Here is an 18,631-nt window from a genome sequence, read left to right as displayed (position 1 = left end):
ATCATTTCCCCAGTGGTTTCTTTTAGCAGTTTCATAGTTTCAGGTCTTAGATTTAAGTCTTCAATCCATTTTGATTTGTTTTTTGTGTATAGTGAGAGATTAGAGTCTAGTTTCATTCTTTTGCATATGGATATCCAGTTTTCCCAGCACCACTTATGGAAGAGACTATCGTTTCCCCACCTTTGTTGAAGATAAGGTCACTATAGATGTGTGGATTTATTTCTGGGTTCCTATTCTGTTCCATTGGACTATGTATCTGTTTTTATGCCAGTATCATGCTGTTTTGGTTACTACAGCTCTGTAGTATGATTTGAAGTAGGGTAATGTGATTCCTTCAGTTTTGTTCTTTTTGCTTAGGATGGCTTTGGCTATTCTGTGTCTTTTGTGGTTCCATATAACTTTTAGGATTATTTTTTTCTATTTCTGTGAAGAATTTCATTGGTATTTTGATGAGAATTGCATTGAATCTGTAGATTGCTTTGGGTAGTATGGACATTTTAACAATATTAATTCTTCCAATCCATGAGCATGGAATATCTTTACTTTTTTTGTATCCTCTTGAATTTCTTTCGTCAATGTTTTATAGTTTTAATTATAGAAATATTTCACTTCTTTGGTTAAATGTACTTCTGGGTATTTTGTTTTATTTGTAGCTATTATAAATGGGATTGCTTTCTTCATTTCTTTTTGAGATTGTTTGCTGTTGGCATATAGAAATGCTACTGATTTTTGTATGTTGATTTTATATCCTGAAACTTAACTGAATTTGTTTATCGGTCCTAATAGTTTTTTTTGTGGAGTCTTTAAGTTTCTCTAGATACAAGATCATATCGTCTGCAAACAAGGGTAATTAGATTTCTTCCTTTCCAGTTTGGACGCATTTTATTTATTTCTCTTGCCCGATTTCTCTAGCTAGAACTTCCAGTACTATGTTGCATAACAGTGGTGAAAGTGGCATCCTTGTCTTGTTACAGATCTTAGAGGAATGACTTTCAGTTTTTCCCCATTCTGTGTGATGCTGGCCATGGGTCTGTCATATATGGCTTTTATTTTTTTGAGGTAAATTCCTTCTATACCCAGTTCCTTGAGAGTTTTTATTATGAATGGATGTTGACTTTTATCAAATGCTTTTTCAGCATCAACTGAAATGATCATAGGTTTTTTTCCTTCATTCTGTTGATAGGATGTATCACATTGATTGACTTTCATATGTTGCACCATCCTGGCATTCCTGAGATGAATCTCTGTTGATCATGATGAATAATCTTTTTAATGTGTTGTTGAATTTTGTTTGCTAGAATACTGTTCAGGATTTTTGCATGTATGTTTATTAGAGATATTGGCCTAATATTTTCTTTTTTTGTTATGTCTTCATCTGGTTTTGTGGTCAGGGTGATACAGGCCTTGTAGAATGAGTTTGGGAGTATTCCCTCTTCCTCAGTTTTTTGAAATAGTTTAAGTAGGATTGGTATTAGTTCTTTGAATGCTTGGTAGAATTTAGCAGTGAAGCCACTGGGTCCTGGACTTTCTTTGATGGGAGACTTTTTATTACTGCTCCTATCTTATTACTTGTTCTTGGTTTATTCAGGTTTTGGATTCCTTCCTGGTTCAATCTTGGTCAGTCGTATGTGTCTAGGAATTTATCCATGTCTTCTAGGTTTATAATTTATTGGCATATATTGCTTATGGTAGTCGCTAATGATCCTTTGGATTTCTGCAGTATCAGTTGTAATGTCTCCTTTTTCATCTCTGATTTTATTTATTTGGGGCTTCTCTCTTTTTTTCTTAGTCTGGCTAAAGGTGTGTCAATTTTGTTTATCTTCAAAAATCAACTGTTTGTTTCATTGATCTTCTATATTGCTCTTTTGGTTTCAATTAAATTTATTTCTGCTCTGATCTTTATTATTTCTTTTCTTCTACTATGTTTGGGTTTGGTTTGATCTTGTTTTTCTAGTTCTTTGAGATGCATTCTTAGCTTGTTTATTTAAAACTTTTCTACTTTTTTGATGTAGGCACTTATTGCTATAAATTTTCCTCTTATTGCTTTTTCCATATTTCATAGATTTTCATTTGTTTCGAGAAATTTTGAAATTTCCTTCTTACTGTCTTCATTGACTCACTGGTCATTCAGGAGCATATTGTTTAATTTCCATGTGTTTATATATTTTCCAGTGTTCCTCCTGCTATTTATTTCTAGTTTTATTCCATTGTGGTCAGAGAAAATATTTGGTATGATTTCAGTTCTTTTGAATTTTTAAGACGTGTTTTGTGGCCTAACATACGGTCTATCCTTGAGAAATGATCCATGAACTGAGAAGAAGAATGTGTACTCTGCAGCTGTTGGATGGAATGTTTTGTAAGTCCATTTGGTCTATAGTGTAGATTAAGTCCAAAGTTTCTTTGTTGATTTTGTCTGGATGATCTGTCCAGTGCTGAAAGTGGAGTGTTGAGATCTCCAACAATTATTGTATTGGGGTCTCTCTCTCTTTAGCTCTGATAATATTTGCTTTATATATGTGGGTGCTTCAGTTTTGGATGCATATATATTTAGAATTGTTATATCCTCTTACTAAATTGACCCCTTTATCATTATATAATGGGATTTGTCTCTTTTTACAGTTTTTTGTCTTGAAATCTATTTTATTTGATAGAAGCATAGCTACTCCTGGTCTTTTTTGGTTTCCATTTGCATAGAATATCTTTTTCCATCCCTTTATTTTCAGTCTATGTGTGTCTTTATAGGGGAAGTGGGTTTCTTGCAGACAACATGTAGTTGGCTCTTTTTTTAATACATTTAGCTACTCTATGTTTTTTGATTGGAGAGTTTAGTCCCTTCACATTCAGTGTTATTATTCATAGGTAAGGACTTATTCCTGCCATGTTGTTATTTGATTTCTGATTGTTTTGTGGCCTTCCCTCCCTCCCCTTGCCTTCCTCTCTTCCTTCCTTTGTTAGAAGTGATTTTCTTTCATTACCAGTCTGAGCAAGAGTGAGACCCTGTCTCTACTTAAAATAGAGAAAATTAGCCGGGTGTGGTGGTGCATGCCTGTAGTCCTAGCTACTCAGGAGACTGAGGCAGGAGGAATGCTTGAGCCCAGGAGTTTGAGGTTGCAGTGAGCAATGATGACACTACTGTACTCTAGCTGGGGCGACAGAGCGAGACTCTGTCTCAAAATAAAGAAAAGTGATTTTCTCAGGTAATGTGTTTTAATTTCTTGCTTTTTACTTTTTGTAGTTATGTTACCATGAGGCTTGCAACAAACATTTTATAACCAATTATTTTAAACATATGATACCCCTGCTTACAAACAAGCAAAGGGGAATCTAACAGAAATTCTACCTTTAACTCCTCCCCCTCGCTACTTTTTAACTTTTTGTTATTCTCTTCCATATCTTTTTATATTATCTATCTCTCAAAAAGTAGTTGTAGTTATTTTTGATAGGTTTGTCTTTTAGTCTTCCTACTCAAGATATAAGTTGTCAATATACTGGAATTACAGCATTAGAGTATTCTGTGTTTATGTACTTACTATTACCAGAAAGTTGTAAACCTTCAGATGATTTCTTATTGTTCATTAACATCATTTTCTTTCAGATTGAAAAACTCCGTTTAGCATTTCTTGTAGGACAGGTTTGGTGTTGATGAAATCCCTTAGCTTTTGTTTGGGAAAGTCTTTATTTCTCCTTCATGTTTGAAGGATATTTTTGTAGGATATAATATTCTAGGGTTGAGGTTTTTTCCGTCAGCGCTTTGGATCTGTCACGCCACTGTCCCCTGGCCTGTAAGGTTTGCACTGAGCAGTCTGCTGCCAGACACAGTGGAGCTCCTTTGTACATTACTGTTTTTCTTTTTTTTGCTTCCCTTAGGAACTTTTCTTTATTCGTGATCCTTGGGAGCTTGATTATTAAATGCCTTGAGGTGGCCTTGTTGGGGTTAAATCTTCTTGGTGTTCTATGACCTTATTGTACCTGAATATTGATATCTTTCTCTAGGTTTGGAGAGTTCTATGTTATTATTTCTTTCAATAAACTTTCTACCCCAGTCTCTCTCTCTACCTCCTCTTTAAGGCTAATAAATAACGCTTAGATTTGCCCTTTTGAGGCTATTTTCTAGGTCTTGTAGGTGTGCTTCACTTTTTTAAATTCTTTTTTCTTCTTTCTCTTCTGACCGTGTGATTTCAAATAGCCTATCTTCAAGCTCACTAGTTCATTCTTCTGTTCGGTCAATTCTGCTGTTGAGAGACTGATGCATTTCTCAGTTTGCCAATTGAATTCTTCAGCTCCAGAATTTCTACTTATTTTTTTTTTTTTATTATTATTTCAATCTCTTTGGTAAATTTCTCTGATAGACTTCTGACTTCCTTCTCTGTGTTGTCTTGAAGTTCCCTGAGCTGCTTCAGGACAGCTCTTTTGGATTCTGTGTCTTCCAGGTCACCTGTCTCCATCACTCCAGGATTGGTCGCAGTACTGCAAGTAGTTCATTTGGCGAGGTCATGTCTTCCTGAAGGTTTTTGACACTTGTGTCTGGGCATGGAAGAGTTAGGTATTTGTTTTAATCCTCGCAGTCCAGGGTGTTTGAACCCATCTTTCCTGAGAAGGCTTTCCAGATGTTCAAAGGGAACTGAGTGCTGTGATCTCAGTCTCTGGTCCCTGCAGCCACAGCAGCACTGGGAGTGCCAAGAGCCCAGTAGTGCTGTGACTCTTGCAGAGTCCTGGTGATGCCGCCTTGGGTAAGACGCGGGAGAATTCCCTGGATTACCAGGTAAAGTCTCTCACTGTCTCCCCTCGCTCTCTGTGCTGGGCTGCTGGAGTTGGGGGAGGGGTGATGTGGGCAGGGCCTTGTGGCCACCACAGCTGGGACTGTGTCAGTCACACCTGAAGCCAGCCCAGTCTCACCCAAAGCACGTGGTGACCACTACCTGGCTACCTCTGATGTTTATTCAAAGCCCAGGGGCTCTTTAGTCAGCAGGTGACAAATCCCGCCAGGACTGGCTCCTTCTCTTCAGGGCAGCCTGTTTCCTTCTGGCCCAGGGTGGGTCCAGAAATGCCGTCCCGGAACTAAGTCCTGGACTTGGGGGCCTCAGGCATCTTGGTATTTTATCTTATTGTGGCTGAGCTGGTACCCAAGTTGCAAAGCAAACTCCTCTGAACTCTTCCCTTTCCTTTCCCCAAGTGGAGGAAGACTCTTCCTAAGCCCCACTGCCTATAGTTGCGGGAAGGGGCTGACAGGCACTGGCTTGGCTGCCACAGCTGGTGTCTCACTGGGTCACATGCACCCCAAGTTCTCTTGCTCTGAGCCAGCCCAGCCATAGGAATTGCCCAGGGACTGCAGCCTTTGTGCCCCTCTGCCTTAGGAATTTAGTCCAGGCCCCAGGCTGCTTTGTATCAGCTGGTGGTGGGGTGCCAGAACTCGAGTTTCAGGGCAGAGGACTTCCCTCCGGCCAGGCTGGCCTAAATGCTCCCTCCATGGGCATCAGCAGAATTCTGCCCTGTGCCAGGGTGGCCCTGGGTTTCAATGCAAAGTCCCACGATCACTTCACCCTCCCTCCCCAGGCACATGGCACACAGATTCTCTCTGTGCTTGGTGCCAGCCCACCCTGCGGGGGGAGGGGTGGCGTAGGCAGTGCAAGACTGTCTTTCCTGCCCTCTTCAGTGCCTCTTGCCTGATCTAATACAACATTAAAACCAGGTGGTACGATTGCTCACCTGATTTTTAGTACTTCTGAAGGTGCTTGTTTGTGTGGGTTGTTACTGAACGTGGTGTTTGTGGGGAGGGACGATTGCTGGAGGTTTCTATTCTGCCATCTTGCTCCTCCCCCTCCCCCAAAGGCTTTCACTGAGGGAAGTTCCTTTATCCATATTTTTAATTTCTTCAAAGGGTTTTTTTCTTTTCATTTTCTGTCTTCTGCTTTAGTTTTAGAAAAATATATTTTCCTAGAAATGTTCCCTACCCTATTCATTGTGTTCTTAAATTTATTGACAGAGAGTTGTACTTGGTATTCTTTGTAAAATGTATTCCACATCTTGATTATGCTCTTTCTTATTCCTCACGTGTTTTTGCTCTTTTATTTTTCTTGATTGTTCTGGGCAGATATTTATCTCAATTCTTTTCGAAGAACCACCTCTTGGATTTAGTTTTTTTTTCCTACTCTTTTGCTCTTTTTTCCCATTAATTATAGCATTTATCTTAATTTCCTCCTTTATTATGCCTTGTTGTTCACTTTACAAATTCTTGAGTTGAGTGCTTTATTTTTTATCACTTCTTTAATAATAAAACTCATTTGAGTATCTGAATACAGATTTTGTTGCACTCTATAAGTTTTGATACTCTTGTTGCTTTTTAGAAGGTCTATAATTGCATTAGCATATTTTAATTTAAACTTTATTATTAATGTATATTCAGATAAGGAAATTCATATTTTAGAATTTGACACCTTTTTTATAGCTTAATTTCCAATTCATTTTGTAAATTTTCCTTGAGTAATTGAAATGGAAGTATATTCTCTATAGGGGATTACTTTATTAAATTTATTAAACCAACCTTGTTAATTATTTTTCTGATTCTGTATATCCTTTTTGATATTCTTCCCTTCTTGACCAGTCGCATACTGATAGAGAGGTGTGTTAGAAGAGACAGTCTGCCTGGGTCCTGAGCTTTCCTGCCTTTTTTTTGGGCAGGGCCCTTTGGGCTGATTCAGTTTACTATTGTGTGGCTTACATTGCCTAATAAATAACTGGTATTGATGCTTTACATGCTTGTACTATACATCCTTGGCCACAGGGACTGTCCCTTCCCTTTGGCCCAACAAAGACAATACTGGATCCCAGAAGGAGAAACTATATCACAGGTTTAGTAAGACACTTAATATTAATAACTGTTCTTGGCCAAGCACAGTTGCTCATGCCTATATCCTAGCACTCTGGGAGGGTGAAGCGTGAGGATTGCTTGAAGTCAGGAGTTCAAGACCAGCCTAAGCAAGAGCGAGACCCTGTCTCTACTAAAAATAGAAAAAAAATTAGTTGGGCAACTAAAAATAGAAAAAATTAGCTGGGCGTGGTAGTGCACACCTCTAGTCCCAGCTACTGGGGAGGCTGAGGCAGGAGGATCGCTTGAGCCCAGGAGTTTGAGGTTGCTGTGAGCTATGATGTCGCCACTGCACTCTAGGGGGGGCAACAGAAGGAGACTCTGTTGCAAAACAAAAACAAACAAACAAAAAACTGTTCTTGCTGGGTATGCCAAGACTGTGAGATCCCAAGTGCTCTTTGCCCGGGCCATTTGTTAGGGCTGTGCTTGTGCTGGGCAACCTTGAGGGATGAAGCGATGGCTGCTTCTGGGCCACAGAGCAGCCTTACTTATTACTATGTGCTGTAGAAGCAGTGGATCCCCAAGACCGTCCTCCAGCTGCTACACAAATCCACTGTGCGTGTAACATCCACCTGGACTGATGACATCACCTGTGAGACTTGGGAGCAGGGGGCAATGACGTGCTGATGCTCATGCTGCTTGTTGTGCCTTGAGTAATAAAGTCCTTTATTTCTCAAAGGAGTCTTGTGTCTTTTGCCTGCATCCATGTAACAATAACAGGCTAACTTAGTAGCTTGTAAGTATAGAACCAGACCCCAGACCTGACAATTTTGGCAATGAAATTGGATGAGGAGGAAGGACAAGGGCCCTATAGGCCAGGTTTGGTGATATGAAAAGACTCTTCAGGCCAGACGTGGTGGCTCACGCCTGTAATCCTAGCACTCTGGGAGGCTGAGGTGGGAGGATTACTTGAGGTCCAGAGTTTGAGATAAGCCTGAGCCAGAGCAAGACCCTGTCTCTACAAAAATAAAAATAAAAGAAAAATTAGCTGGGCATGGTGGCACGTGCTTGTAGTCTTAGTTACTCATGAGGCTGAGGCAGGAGGATTACTTGAGCCCAGGAGTTTGAGGTTGCAGTGTGCTATGATGATGCCACTGCATTCTAGCCCCAGGAGACAGAGTGAGACCCTGTCTCAAAAAAAAGAAAAAGGAAAGAAAGAAAAGACTCTTCAGATCTGATTGTGAATGTGCCCAACTCAGTGGTGAGAGGGAGCAGGGGGAGGAAGCGTGCCCCCCTGTCCTACGTGTAATGGGGCTGAATGGTGCTTTGGCTGTCGCTCATTCCCCTGCTGTGGGAGGAGGAACTGATGTTGGCATGACACTGGGGTAGCAAGCTCGCAGCCCCAGTCCGAAGACATTGTGGTGTGGCTACTGAGTCAAGCAAGGAATCCCAAACCTGAACAGTGTCCGCAGTGAGGGCCCTGCTCTGCAATGCAGAGGTTGGAGTGGAGCACAAACATGAGACATTCATTTGGTGAGTCTTGGTGTGTGGCCCTGAAAGCAAAAGTGACTGCAAAGCCTTGCACAGTAGCAGTGTGTGCACACTCGCCATGGCAAGGAGGACGAGGCCGTGGGTGGAGCAGTGGCTGAGGGAAGCAGAACTTCTGGGCAGAGAGTGGTAGTCTGCATATGCAGAAAGAGCGGGTCCAGTCCAGGGTGCTGACTGGACGCCACCAGGTACGTGGCAGAAGAAGTAGCATGGGTGCTACTGCCGACCTTGGAGTAGGGGACCAAAGAGGAAAAGCACCTACCTGTTGTCCCGGCCAGCCCCTCCCCAGTGTTCTCCCTTTCTGCTGTGCTCCTCACACTCCCAGTGGGAGCTGTCCCTGGCAACTGTTGAACTGCTGCTGTAGACCCTGAGTCAGGCACATGTGGCACTCCTTGGTCAGTGTTCCTAGAGTGGGAAAAACACTGAATTCAACTGACAGGGTTTGGGCAAGACTCACAGTTCAGGTGACTTTTGGGTAGGGCCCTTTGGGCGATTCAGTATACTGTTGTGTGGCTTGCACTGCCTAATATGTAACTGGTATTGATGCTTTACATGCTTGTGCATGCTTGGCCGCAGGGACTGTCCCCTCCCTTTGGACCAACAGAAACACTATTGGATCCTAGGAGGAGAAGCTCTAATGAGAGACTTCATAACTCCCAAGTACTCAGGCCGTTTCCCAATGTAGCAGAGACACTCCTGCCCGACACAGCCTCCAAGGAGACTCCTAAGAAAGGGCAGCTGTTAACCCGCCACTCAGCTCTTTTTGAAATGGATTGCACAGCCTGTGGAGGCCACGTGACTGTCTAGCCAGATGTCCCCACTTTGGGGTGGAGCAACTTCGATGCCATGACCAGTGAGATGGAAGGGCCCTCACGGGGCTCCTGGCCAAATAGGAATGTTCTATTCTAGAGCTCAGCCTGCCTGACCCTACCTGACATCAAGGTTTCAGGTGAAAAAGTAGCAGTTACCTCTTGGGGGAAACTCTGTCCCCAGCTCCACTGCTGCAGCCAAGCCACCCATGCCACCCAGGGAGGCCCTCACGCCCAGAGGTCCCCAAGTGTCTGGGCTGGGTGCCTGGTGTTCAGCTGCATCAGAAGCTGACAGTACCCACTGAGCAGTGACTGCCCATAAAAATGAACTCTTACTCTTGTGAATTTTTTATTTTTTAAAATTTTGAATGAAGTTTTGCTTAATATCATATACATAAACATATGCAAAAAATAAAGAATAAAAATTTTGTTTACTTAAATATAATATAAAGAATAATAAAAATGAAGGGCTATGTACTCACCATTTAAACTAAAGAAATAGTACATAGTATTATAGTTTGTAGCACATTTTATCAATATAAAATGTCCTACTATGTCCCATTTAAGGTATTTTTCTATATTAAATCAGATACTCCTGTTACCTTTCTTAAAAATTTCACTTAATAATCTTTTGATCATCTCATTTCACTCTTATTTTTTAGCATCACTTTATTTTAGATATGTCTTAAATAGTTGAATTTTGTTTTTTTGACCTAATTTGCATATATGGTTGTAGATATATTCGGTTTTATCTTTTTATCTGTTTGTATTTTTGTATATTTTGTTATGTTAATATCTTGCTAAGCATGTTTTCTTTTACTGTATTATTTCTTTTTTTTTTTCTTTTCTCTTTTTGGCTGTCATTCACTCCCCTCTTGTGGAAGGAGGAAGGGATGTTAGCACGACACCATTAATGAAAGTAATATCACTTTTGACACTAGTTACTATTACTGTTACTAGTATTATTATTTTGATGCTAGTAAGATTAGTGGTAACCTGTAATTTTTAATAGCATTATTTAACTTTAATTTCTCTACTATCAAAAAGGGAAATATTATTCTAAATGACCCCTATTCAAAATGAATTTTTCTTTAGTTCTTTCTTTTCTCCCATCTAAATGTCTATTTCTTTATAAAATAATCTAGAATTATTATCATTAAATGACTTCATTTTCAAAAATATTTTTTGGCATTGTATTTTAGTTTGTAATGATATATGTCTATATTTGTCTCTATTTTTAAAAAAAATTGTCATTGTTTACCAGCAGTTCTGTGGAGTCATTTCACAGTCCTTTGAGAAGGACTAGGTAGGATGGTCTTGGGCTCCCGTACCCAACAGAGCCGTAAAAGTTTGAGTCTCTCTCTTCCCTGAAGTCCTCCTGCATACTCAAATGGGTATGTGTGGCTTTCATTCCCCCCTTCCCCCCAGGACAGGGAGAACTCTACCCCAATCATCTTTTCTCCTCTAGCATCTGGAGGTCAGAGTAGGAGAGCACAGGGGTGAGGGAACATGGAGAAAATGAATGGCCCACACCATTAAGCAGGGCATCTTTCATTTTGAGTGGCCACTCATGGTGCAACCAAATTTGTAATGTCTTTGATTTATGCAAAGCTCTCCATCCTCATTTCTGACACCATGCATTCAGCTTCAGAACTCCTTGATTCAGCAGCTGTACCCTTGGGACCTTTTAGCTGGTGTTGCAGGGCTTGCTGTTACATTGCCATGGTAACATCTCTTCCTGCTTCCACTTAAAGGAGAGGGGACAACAACCAAGCCCTTAGTGGGTTCAGCCTCATACCCCTGCGCATCTCAGCCTCCAGACATACAGTAGGTAGTTCTATTTGGGATTCTTGCTTTTCTGCTTGCCTACCACTTGGGTGAAAGCGTTCCTTACTAGATCCTGGGAGTCTTCTCATATCCCTTAACCCAACTTGTGTGAGCCTTTGTTTTTTCTTTTTTAGAAAGCCAAGGTGTCTGTTAGCCTCTTGTCCTTGTTGCCAAAAACTGTTGGCAGTCAAGAACTGTGAAGGATCTGAGATTTTATCCTGCTTGCAAGCCAACAAGTTAGCCTGCCAGTTTCAGGGTTGGTTGTAGACATGAGATTCCTGGGTCAGAGACCAAGGAATTTGTTATGTATAGAACAGCAAGTGCACAAGCTTCCTCTTGGTGCCTGTTCGCCTTGACCTTGAGCCCCACAAGGGTGGCACAGTGCAGCCCCCACAGTGGGCTTGTGTCACAGCTAGGGAACTCTGAGCTTAGGAAACCCACCGATTGGCAAGCAAATCTGTCTGACCTTTGCTTGGAGGTGAACATTATCATACTAGACAGTAAACAAACCTGTCCTCTGCTTCAGAGAGACACAGTGTCTATAACTTCCAAGGCTGTCTGCTGTACAAACATCCTTGAGAAGACAGTCTGGAACAAGCACTGTCCTTGCTCATGAGATGCACAGAAATGTGAGAGACCCGTGGAGCATTGTCTCTTAACACATAGGAACGTATTAATATTTGAAGAAAACAGATTTAATTGTTAAGAAGTAATTACTTCAGTAAAGTAGTAGTGTGTTTTGTCATAGTGTATTTTTTAGTAGTGGCTTTTTTGACTATTCCTGTACCATCTCACTCTAGTAATAGCTACTTGCCATGAGATCTCCCGTGTTCAAATACAAGCCTCATTCATTCTGGTTCGCTGCCCTCCCTGACGGTGAACACTGAGGGTGAGCCGGCTCTGGGCTCTGAGGAAGTATTTCAAACGGGATGCCCCGTGGCAAGTCTGTGATGCTTCTGAAGGGCCCGGAGGGAAAAGCCACTTCCCCTGTGAGGTTGTCACGTAGGTCTGGAACACTTCTCTGTGGTTTTGGGACTTTTCCTTTCCTATTTCTTGAATTTGAGGAACTGAGGTGCTATGATTTAAGTGCAATCTATTCCTGCAGTTCAGAAATTAGAAAAGAATATTTAGGACAACACTGAAACAAGTGTGTTTTGGATCTTTATAACTCATATCTTTAAACTGTTTTTAATGTGAAATGAAAGATTACATAATTTATTGAGAAACATGGATACACCTATAACTTTGGTATGTTAGATATTGTAGGTTAGTGCATTACAGTACAAAATATCAATATGAATCTTTAACTTTAGGTACAGATTCAGTCATTTGGTGACTTTTCAGGAGTGTAAAGAAGTTTTTTTTTTTTTTTGCCTCATCCTGCAGTTTTCACGTTTTAACTCTGGCCTTTAGTTTGTCCCTGAGGCAGAATTTGTTTTACATTTAAAGAAAAATTGTGCATAGTGATTCCTCATTATATTCTAGCCTCATGGATTAATGAAAATTCCATATGATGGAAGAAAGGAATTATATGTAATTGATAAAAATAATGTCTTTATAGTTTACAATACTGGATTACAATCAGCAGTTCTTCAGCGGCACACTAGAGGGCTCTGGAGGCTGCGAGGAGCCACTTAGAATTCATGCTAATGGAAAATGACGTTCTCCAGTAAATTGGTACATTGTGCTTTCACCAAGTTTAATGTTCACTAAACTGTTTGGCTGTATGCCATAATTAGCCTTATATTCTCTTGATTTGAATCACAGATAGAAATTCATTAATCTACTTTGTTAGTGGAAAGTGTTAGGAAAGTAGTTGTTAAAAATGGTTCTGCACATGTTTTTATGAAGGATTTTTTTTTTGTATTTTATTCCAAGCTTAACAGTAATTTTGAAAAGAAAAGTCAGTCTAAACATTATAAATTGTAAGCATTTAGTGTTTTTTTTCCTGTTAATAAATACAAATTTTCCCCCTTTCCAAAGGATTATTTTATGCTTTCATATGGGCAGAAAGCTTATTGTTCATGAGATGAAATAAAATACTAAAATAGTATCTCTTATTATAATATATTTTTCAGGGAATCCGAGCCCGCATTTTAGAAACTCTGGTCATGCTGGTTCTTCTTGCATTATTGATTCTTGGGATAGTGTGGGTAGCCTCAGCGCTCATTGACAATGATGCTGCCAGTATGGAATCCTTATATGGTAAGAATTCACTTATTTTAACCAGTTTCTATAATGGAAACTATAGTTTGGGATATAATTACACATTCAATTTAAAAATATTGTAATGACTCTGTTTAAGTTAACTCTTCATGTTTACAGAATTAAGACATTTTTCGATATGTTTACGAAAAGAAATGAATGTTCATTTCATATATGCACAATGAGTAAGCAACTTTTCAGATTTTTTTTTTTTTTTTTTTTGGTTAATTGGTTTCTGTTTTTAAATTCCATGGAGGCTTTTTTTTCCTCCCTCCAAACAGGTTTTGCAAAAGGGTTATTTCCTGTTCTTCTATTTTAGATCTTTTTATTGTACAATTTAGAAATTACATGGTTTAGTAGACTCAAATAGGCAATTATGATATTTACCATATATTAAGATATAGTCAGCCTATGTCTTATCTTAATACAGACTAACTATATATTAATGTGCAGTATTTTGGACTGATTAAAATATATTTACTTTTTTTATAGATCTCTGGGAGTTCTATCTACCCTATTTATATTCCTGTATATCCTTGATGGGATGTTTGTTACTTCTCTGTAAGTATTTTTCTGACTTAATATTGATAGGAAAGTAGAATTGTCCTGTATGCTGGAAAATCTAAGGGAAAGTTTAATCATGAGATACTTTAACAAGTTGGAGATTTTTTTGAGTGGGCCCTAACTTTTTTTTTGTTCAAAATAAATTTTGATAAACAGAAACTTTGAAATAATAAGATACTTTTGTTTTCTCTAAGGAAGGCCTTATCCACTGGATTATATATAGAGAGACACACACACACGCACACACACACAGTGACACACACCACACACTCATACACACATGCCCTGTTCCTCCCCGCACCCCATCACAATGCTTGATTCTGTATTAATCAATCAATCAATCAATTAATTGATTAGAGACAGAATCTTGCTCTGTTGCCCAGGCTAACATGCAATGGCACAATCATAGCTCACTGCAGCCTCAAATTCCTGGGCTCAAGTGATCCTCCTGCCTCAGCCTCCTGAGTAGCTGAGACTACACGTGTGCTTGTTTTTGTAGAGACAGGGTCTTGCTATGTTGCCCAGGCTGTTCTCTAACTCCTGGGCTCAAGTGACTGTCCTGCTTTGGCCTTCCAGAGTGCTGGGATTATGATCATGAACCATCGTACCCAGCCTAGATGCTGCTTTTAAATGGAAATGGTAGAATTCTATATGATGAAGTTGTGGTTTTTACTTCACAATTTGTTTTGTTTTACTTATAGCACCACAATCTATCTTAGGTAAATGTAGTTCAAAAGACTTAAGACTATAGTTGTTGCTTTTAGATATTCTTGTCTGGTTCTCAATTCCAGTAATACTTGAAATTTAATCTGTTCTTTGCTTGATTTTCTTTAGCTTCTTTTAAGCAAAAGTGTTTATTACTATTCAACTGCTAGAATCCTGAATATCCTAAATCTTCTTCTGTTTTCATATCTCTTTTGTTAGCTGTAGTAATGCCCCTCTAGCTTTTTATTGATGAAGCTGAACAATCCTCTGACAAAACACTGAGAATCTAAATTGGAGACAAGAACATTCTTAAAATAATAATCTTTGACCTGGCTCTATTTTTTATGGGCTGTTTATCTGTCCTAGCTCTGAAATGCAGTTTCTCTCTGTTGCGATCTCATTTCTGCAGTGTGTACACCAGTTGGCCTTTCCCGTATGTTCACAGTGATGGGTCAGTTGTTGGTGAAGCCAACAGTAAGTATTCTATTATAAATAATTTTGTTTATTAAATAAATGTGTTTACATTTCAGCATCTTTTAGATTGTGAACTAGCATTTAGAAACAAGAATATTTTTATAGGTTTATCACTCAAATTGGTTTTTTAAAATCTTTTTCATCTTAGGAAATCAATTTTGGTTTTGCTTTTCAAATACTAACTATAGGCACTCAGGTAAAAATTTTTCTAGCAAAATTTAAAGCAAAATTTTGAAGGTATTTTAGATGTTTGTTGCCTCATATCAAACAGTATCTCTATTGTGTTTCAAAATTTAGCACATGTATGCTTTGATTTACAAAGCAGTTATGTTTCTGAAAATTTGTCTGCATATTATATCTTCATTAATTGAATTATACTTTGCCTTTAATCTCAGAAATACTGTATATTCACTTAAAAATGATTTTCTACTGGTAACAATTCTAATGGTTTATCCCTAAGATTCTGTGGTTTCTATTTTATCAGATATTTAATAATATAAAAATAATTTCTTATCTGTACCTAGGGAATTTGTCACTTAATTTATTTTCATGGATCCTCATGAAAATCAACATCAAGTCTAAACTACTTGCATGTTACAAGGCCTCTTACAGCCTGTCCGACTCGTGTCCCTCATGCCTCTCCTGCTCACTCCCCAGCCGGCCGGGCTGCTCTGGTCAGGCTCTGTGGCTCCTTCTCCAGGCCTGTCTCCGCCCTGCAGCGCCTCTCACCTACTCCAGCCACCCAACGGCCTCCCGAAGTTCCAGCTCAAATAGCAGCTCTACTCACTACGTATCTTTGAACCTTGCCTCACTTCTTTAAGTAAAAATAATTAAACTCCTTCCTCTGCATTTCTCATATTCCCCTTTGTTTGTATCTCACTAGTAATACTAAATCGTTATGGTAATGTGTTTGTCTTCTCTATCATGATTTGTTAAGGGAAAACACTGAGGAAATGTTAGAGTGGATATTCTTTTAGTAAATGCTTAATTTTGAAAGTCATATCACTTCACATCTTTTAAAAGTAAAACTTAATTTATAAAAAATACATAAATATATTTTATGAAAAATACATAAAAGTATACACACTCAAGTGCAACACCCCTGCTGTCAAATCTTAAAAGTTCACTTTCCTCTTAGAGAGGTCTTATGACACTGCATTTATTTAGTTTCTTCTTCTCTGGGTTTTTCTTGATCTCTTGCTCCATTTCTATTTCTCGCCCCGTAAATATAGACAAATGTTTAAATTTCTGTCCTTGGTCTGAAATTCTATTAGTGCTCTGCTCTGAGTGCCTCACCATCTCTCTGCGCAGCACTTCTAAATGCCTGATGCTAATGAGCAGCAGACAATGGAAACAAATTACAGTGCCTTGTAAGTGCTGCAACTGAATGCCCCGTGGAGTGGAAAACTCTGCTTCCCAAACTAATTTTTCTCCCAAACTTGTCTCTTATTACGATATCCTCAAAGCCTTAGTTATCTTTGCCTCTTTTCTTATTCCTAGCATGTAATAATAAAGGTTATTTATTGAGTCATTGAGTATATACTACATGCTAGTGATTAGCACTATGTTTTGCACACATAATTTTATGTCATCCTGATGACAAACCCAATAAGATAAGTAGTGATATTCTTATTTTATGGCTGAATTAATGTTAGTGCAGGGAGATTAAGTAGTTTGTACAAGATCATAGATCTATGATATGGAGCAGGGTTCGAGCACAGGCTTTGGACCACTGTTCTATTCTGCCATAAGCTCCAGAGTAATAGAACTGCCGTCTTGCTGAGTGGACTTCGTACCTCGCCTCCTCTGTGTTTTGCTTATAGTTTCCTCTGTTTGAAATGTCTTTCCTCCTTTTGGTAATTTAAGGTATCAGGTAAGATGCTACTACCATCAAAAATACTGCCCAAGGCAGGTATGGTGGCTCATACCTGTAATCCCAGCTACTCAGGAGGCCGAGGCAGGAGGATTACTTGAGGCCAGGAGTTTCAGATCAGCCTGGGCAACATAGTGGACCCGATCTCTTATAGAAAAAAAATAAACAAGCAGTGGCCAAAACCTTTTCTCCCAACTGGAAGTAATCTTTCTTCTTTAAAGTTTTGTAACATTTTATTTAAGTTTCAGTTATGACATTTGTTTTAATCTTACAATTTAAAAAATTCATCTTACCTCTTCTGCTACGCTAGAATATGATCTGTTTGAGGTCAAGGACTATGTCTTACTCATATTTAAGGCCATTAGCTCATGGTAGTTATGGGGTAGGCTTCAAAGGCACACAACTTTCTTTGCTCAACCTTGGTTTCTTGCAATATAAAATGGGGATGGTGACAGTCCGTTCCTCATGGGGTTGCAGAAATCAGGGGGATAATGCTTGCAGCACTTAACAGAAATATCCATGTGCTACTCATTGTCATACTAAGACATACCTGGGGTGGTAAGTAATTATTGGACAATTTGCACAGTAAGATAAAAATCCTTTTATTGGTTAGACCTTAAGAAAAGTAAAAATTGTCAATTCTGATCTAAACAGTAGAAAGTAAGGTGAAGCACCCAACCTTGGGTCATGGCCCCCAGAGATATATGGTGCCTGTCTACTCATGTAAACCGCAGTTCCATCTGGGATCACTCCCCTCAGCTCACTGCATCCGTTTGGTCCTTTCGGTGTACCCCTCTCTCTCCCTCAGGACCCTCACACATTCTGGCATGTGCTCCTCATCTCAGCTTACGTGTCGTCTCCTTGGAGAGGCCTCGCTGGCTGGCCTGTTTAGGTCTCCCCTTCGCCTTCCTTCCCACCCCTTTATCCCTCATGAGTGGTCTTTCTTTGTCATTATTTGTGTGTTTATTTGTTTATTATTAATTGTTCTTATTTTATTGTTTATTTTTTTCTCTCCTTCCAAGTTTAGGCTCCCAAGGGTAGAGAGTATGTGTAGCCAGTGATTAGCTCAGGCCACAGAGGACCATAGATATTTTTTGAAAGACTGAGAATTATTGAATCGCTTTAAATAAATTTCACATAAACTGTATAAATTTGATACCTGATAGGGATTGCGTGATTTGAGAATTTGTTTTCTGAAAATACAGAAAGGTGAAAGGATTATATGTGTGTATACATACACACACACACACACACACACACACGTGTATACATATATAATATATATATTTTATTTATATGTATAAAACTATATATATATATATATATATATATATAGTTTCCATCCTGTTGTTTTGTCCATTAACTTCTCATAATTTATTTTTTTGCTGAGAATAAGTAGCTTGGGTTTGAATGATATGGAACATTGATATCAGCTTGGGGCTTTCAGATTTTCCCCAGAGCTAGGGAAGATAGTTAAGATCCTTTCATAGAAGGATAGTTGTGTTAACAAAACTAGAATTAAACCAATTTTAGGTTTTATCAATTTTGAAGACTTTGCAGATAATATCCCATACAATTGGTAACGATTAGCACTTTTTTTTTTTTGAACTAGTATTGTCTGGCTTGGTGTTGAGTGGTTTATGTGTAAACATACCACTTCTCTAGGATTCTACTGGATGATTTTGATAATAGCAATCTTCAGTATTTATGGAATGTTTTTAGTACATAAAGGTGACATAAATGGAAAGTGTTGCATGTTACTGATGTAGCTTTTGGATTCCTTGTTTTAGACATTATGTAGGTAATCATAAATGAGAAAAC

General features: G+C 39.1%; 1 protein-coding gene across 2 annotated transcripts in view; it reads left to right on the top strand.

The window, feature by feature from the left end:
* Positions 1–18,631, top strand: part of LMBR1 (limb development membrane protein 1) — a 142,436-nt gene that overhangs the window by 76,244 nt on the left and 47,561 nt on the right. For both annotated transcript variants that reach the window (XM_069461722.1, XM_069461721.1), the window contains exons 6-8: positions 13,068–13,194; positions 13,687–13,755; positions 14,873–14,937. In XM_069461722.1, the coding sequence (XP_069317823.1) occupies positions 13,068–13,194; positions 13,687–13,755; positions 14,873–14,937 (261 nt within the window). The remainder of the gene's footprint in view (positions 1–13,067; positions 13,195–13,686; positions 13,756–14,872; positions 14,938–18,631) is intronic.

Source organism: Eulemur rufifrons, chromosome 29, assembly GCF_041146395.1.
Source record: "Eulemur rufifrons isolate Redbay chromosome 29, OSU_ERuf_1, whole genome shotgun sequence".
NCBI classification, from domain to species: Eukaryota; Metazoa; Chordata; class Mammalia; order Primates; family Lemuridae; genus Eulemur; species Eulemur rufifrons.
Note: the sequence above shows the minus strand (reverse complement) of the source record. Positions and strands in the feature narration are given on the sequence as shown.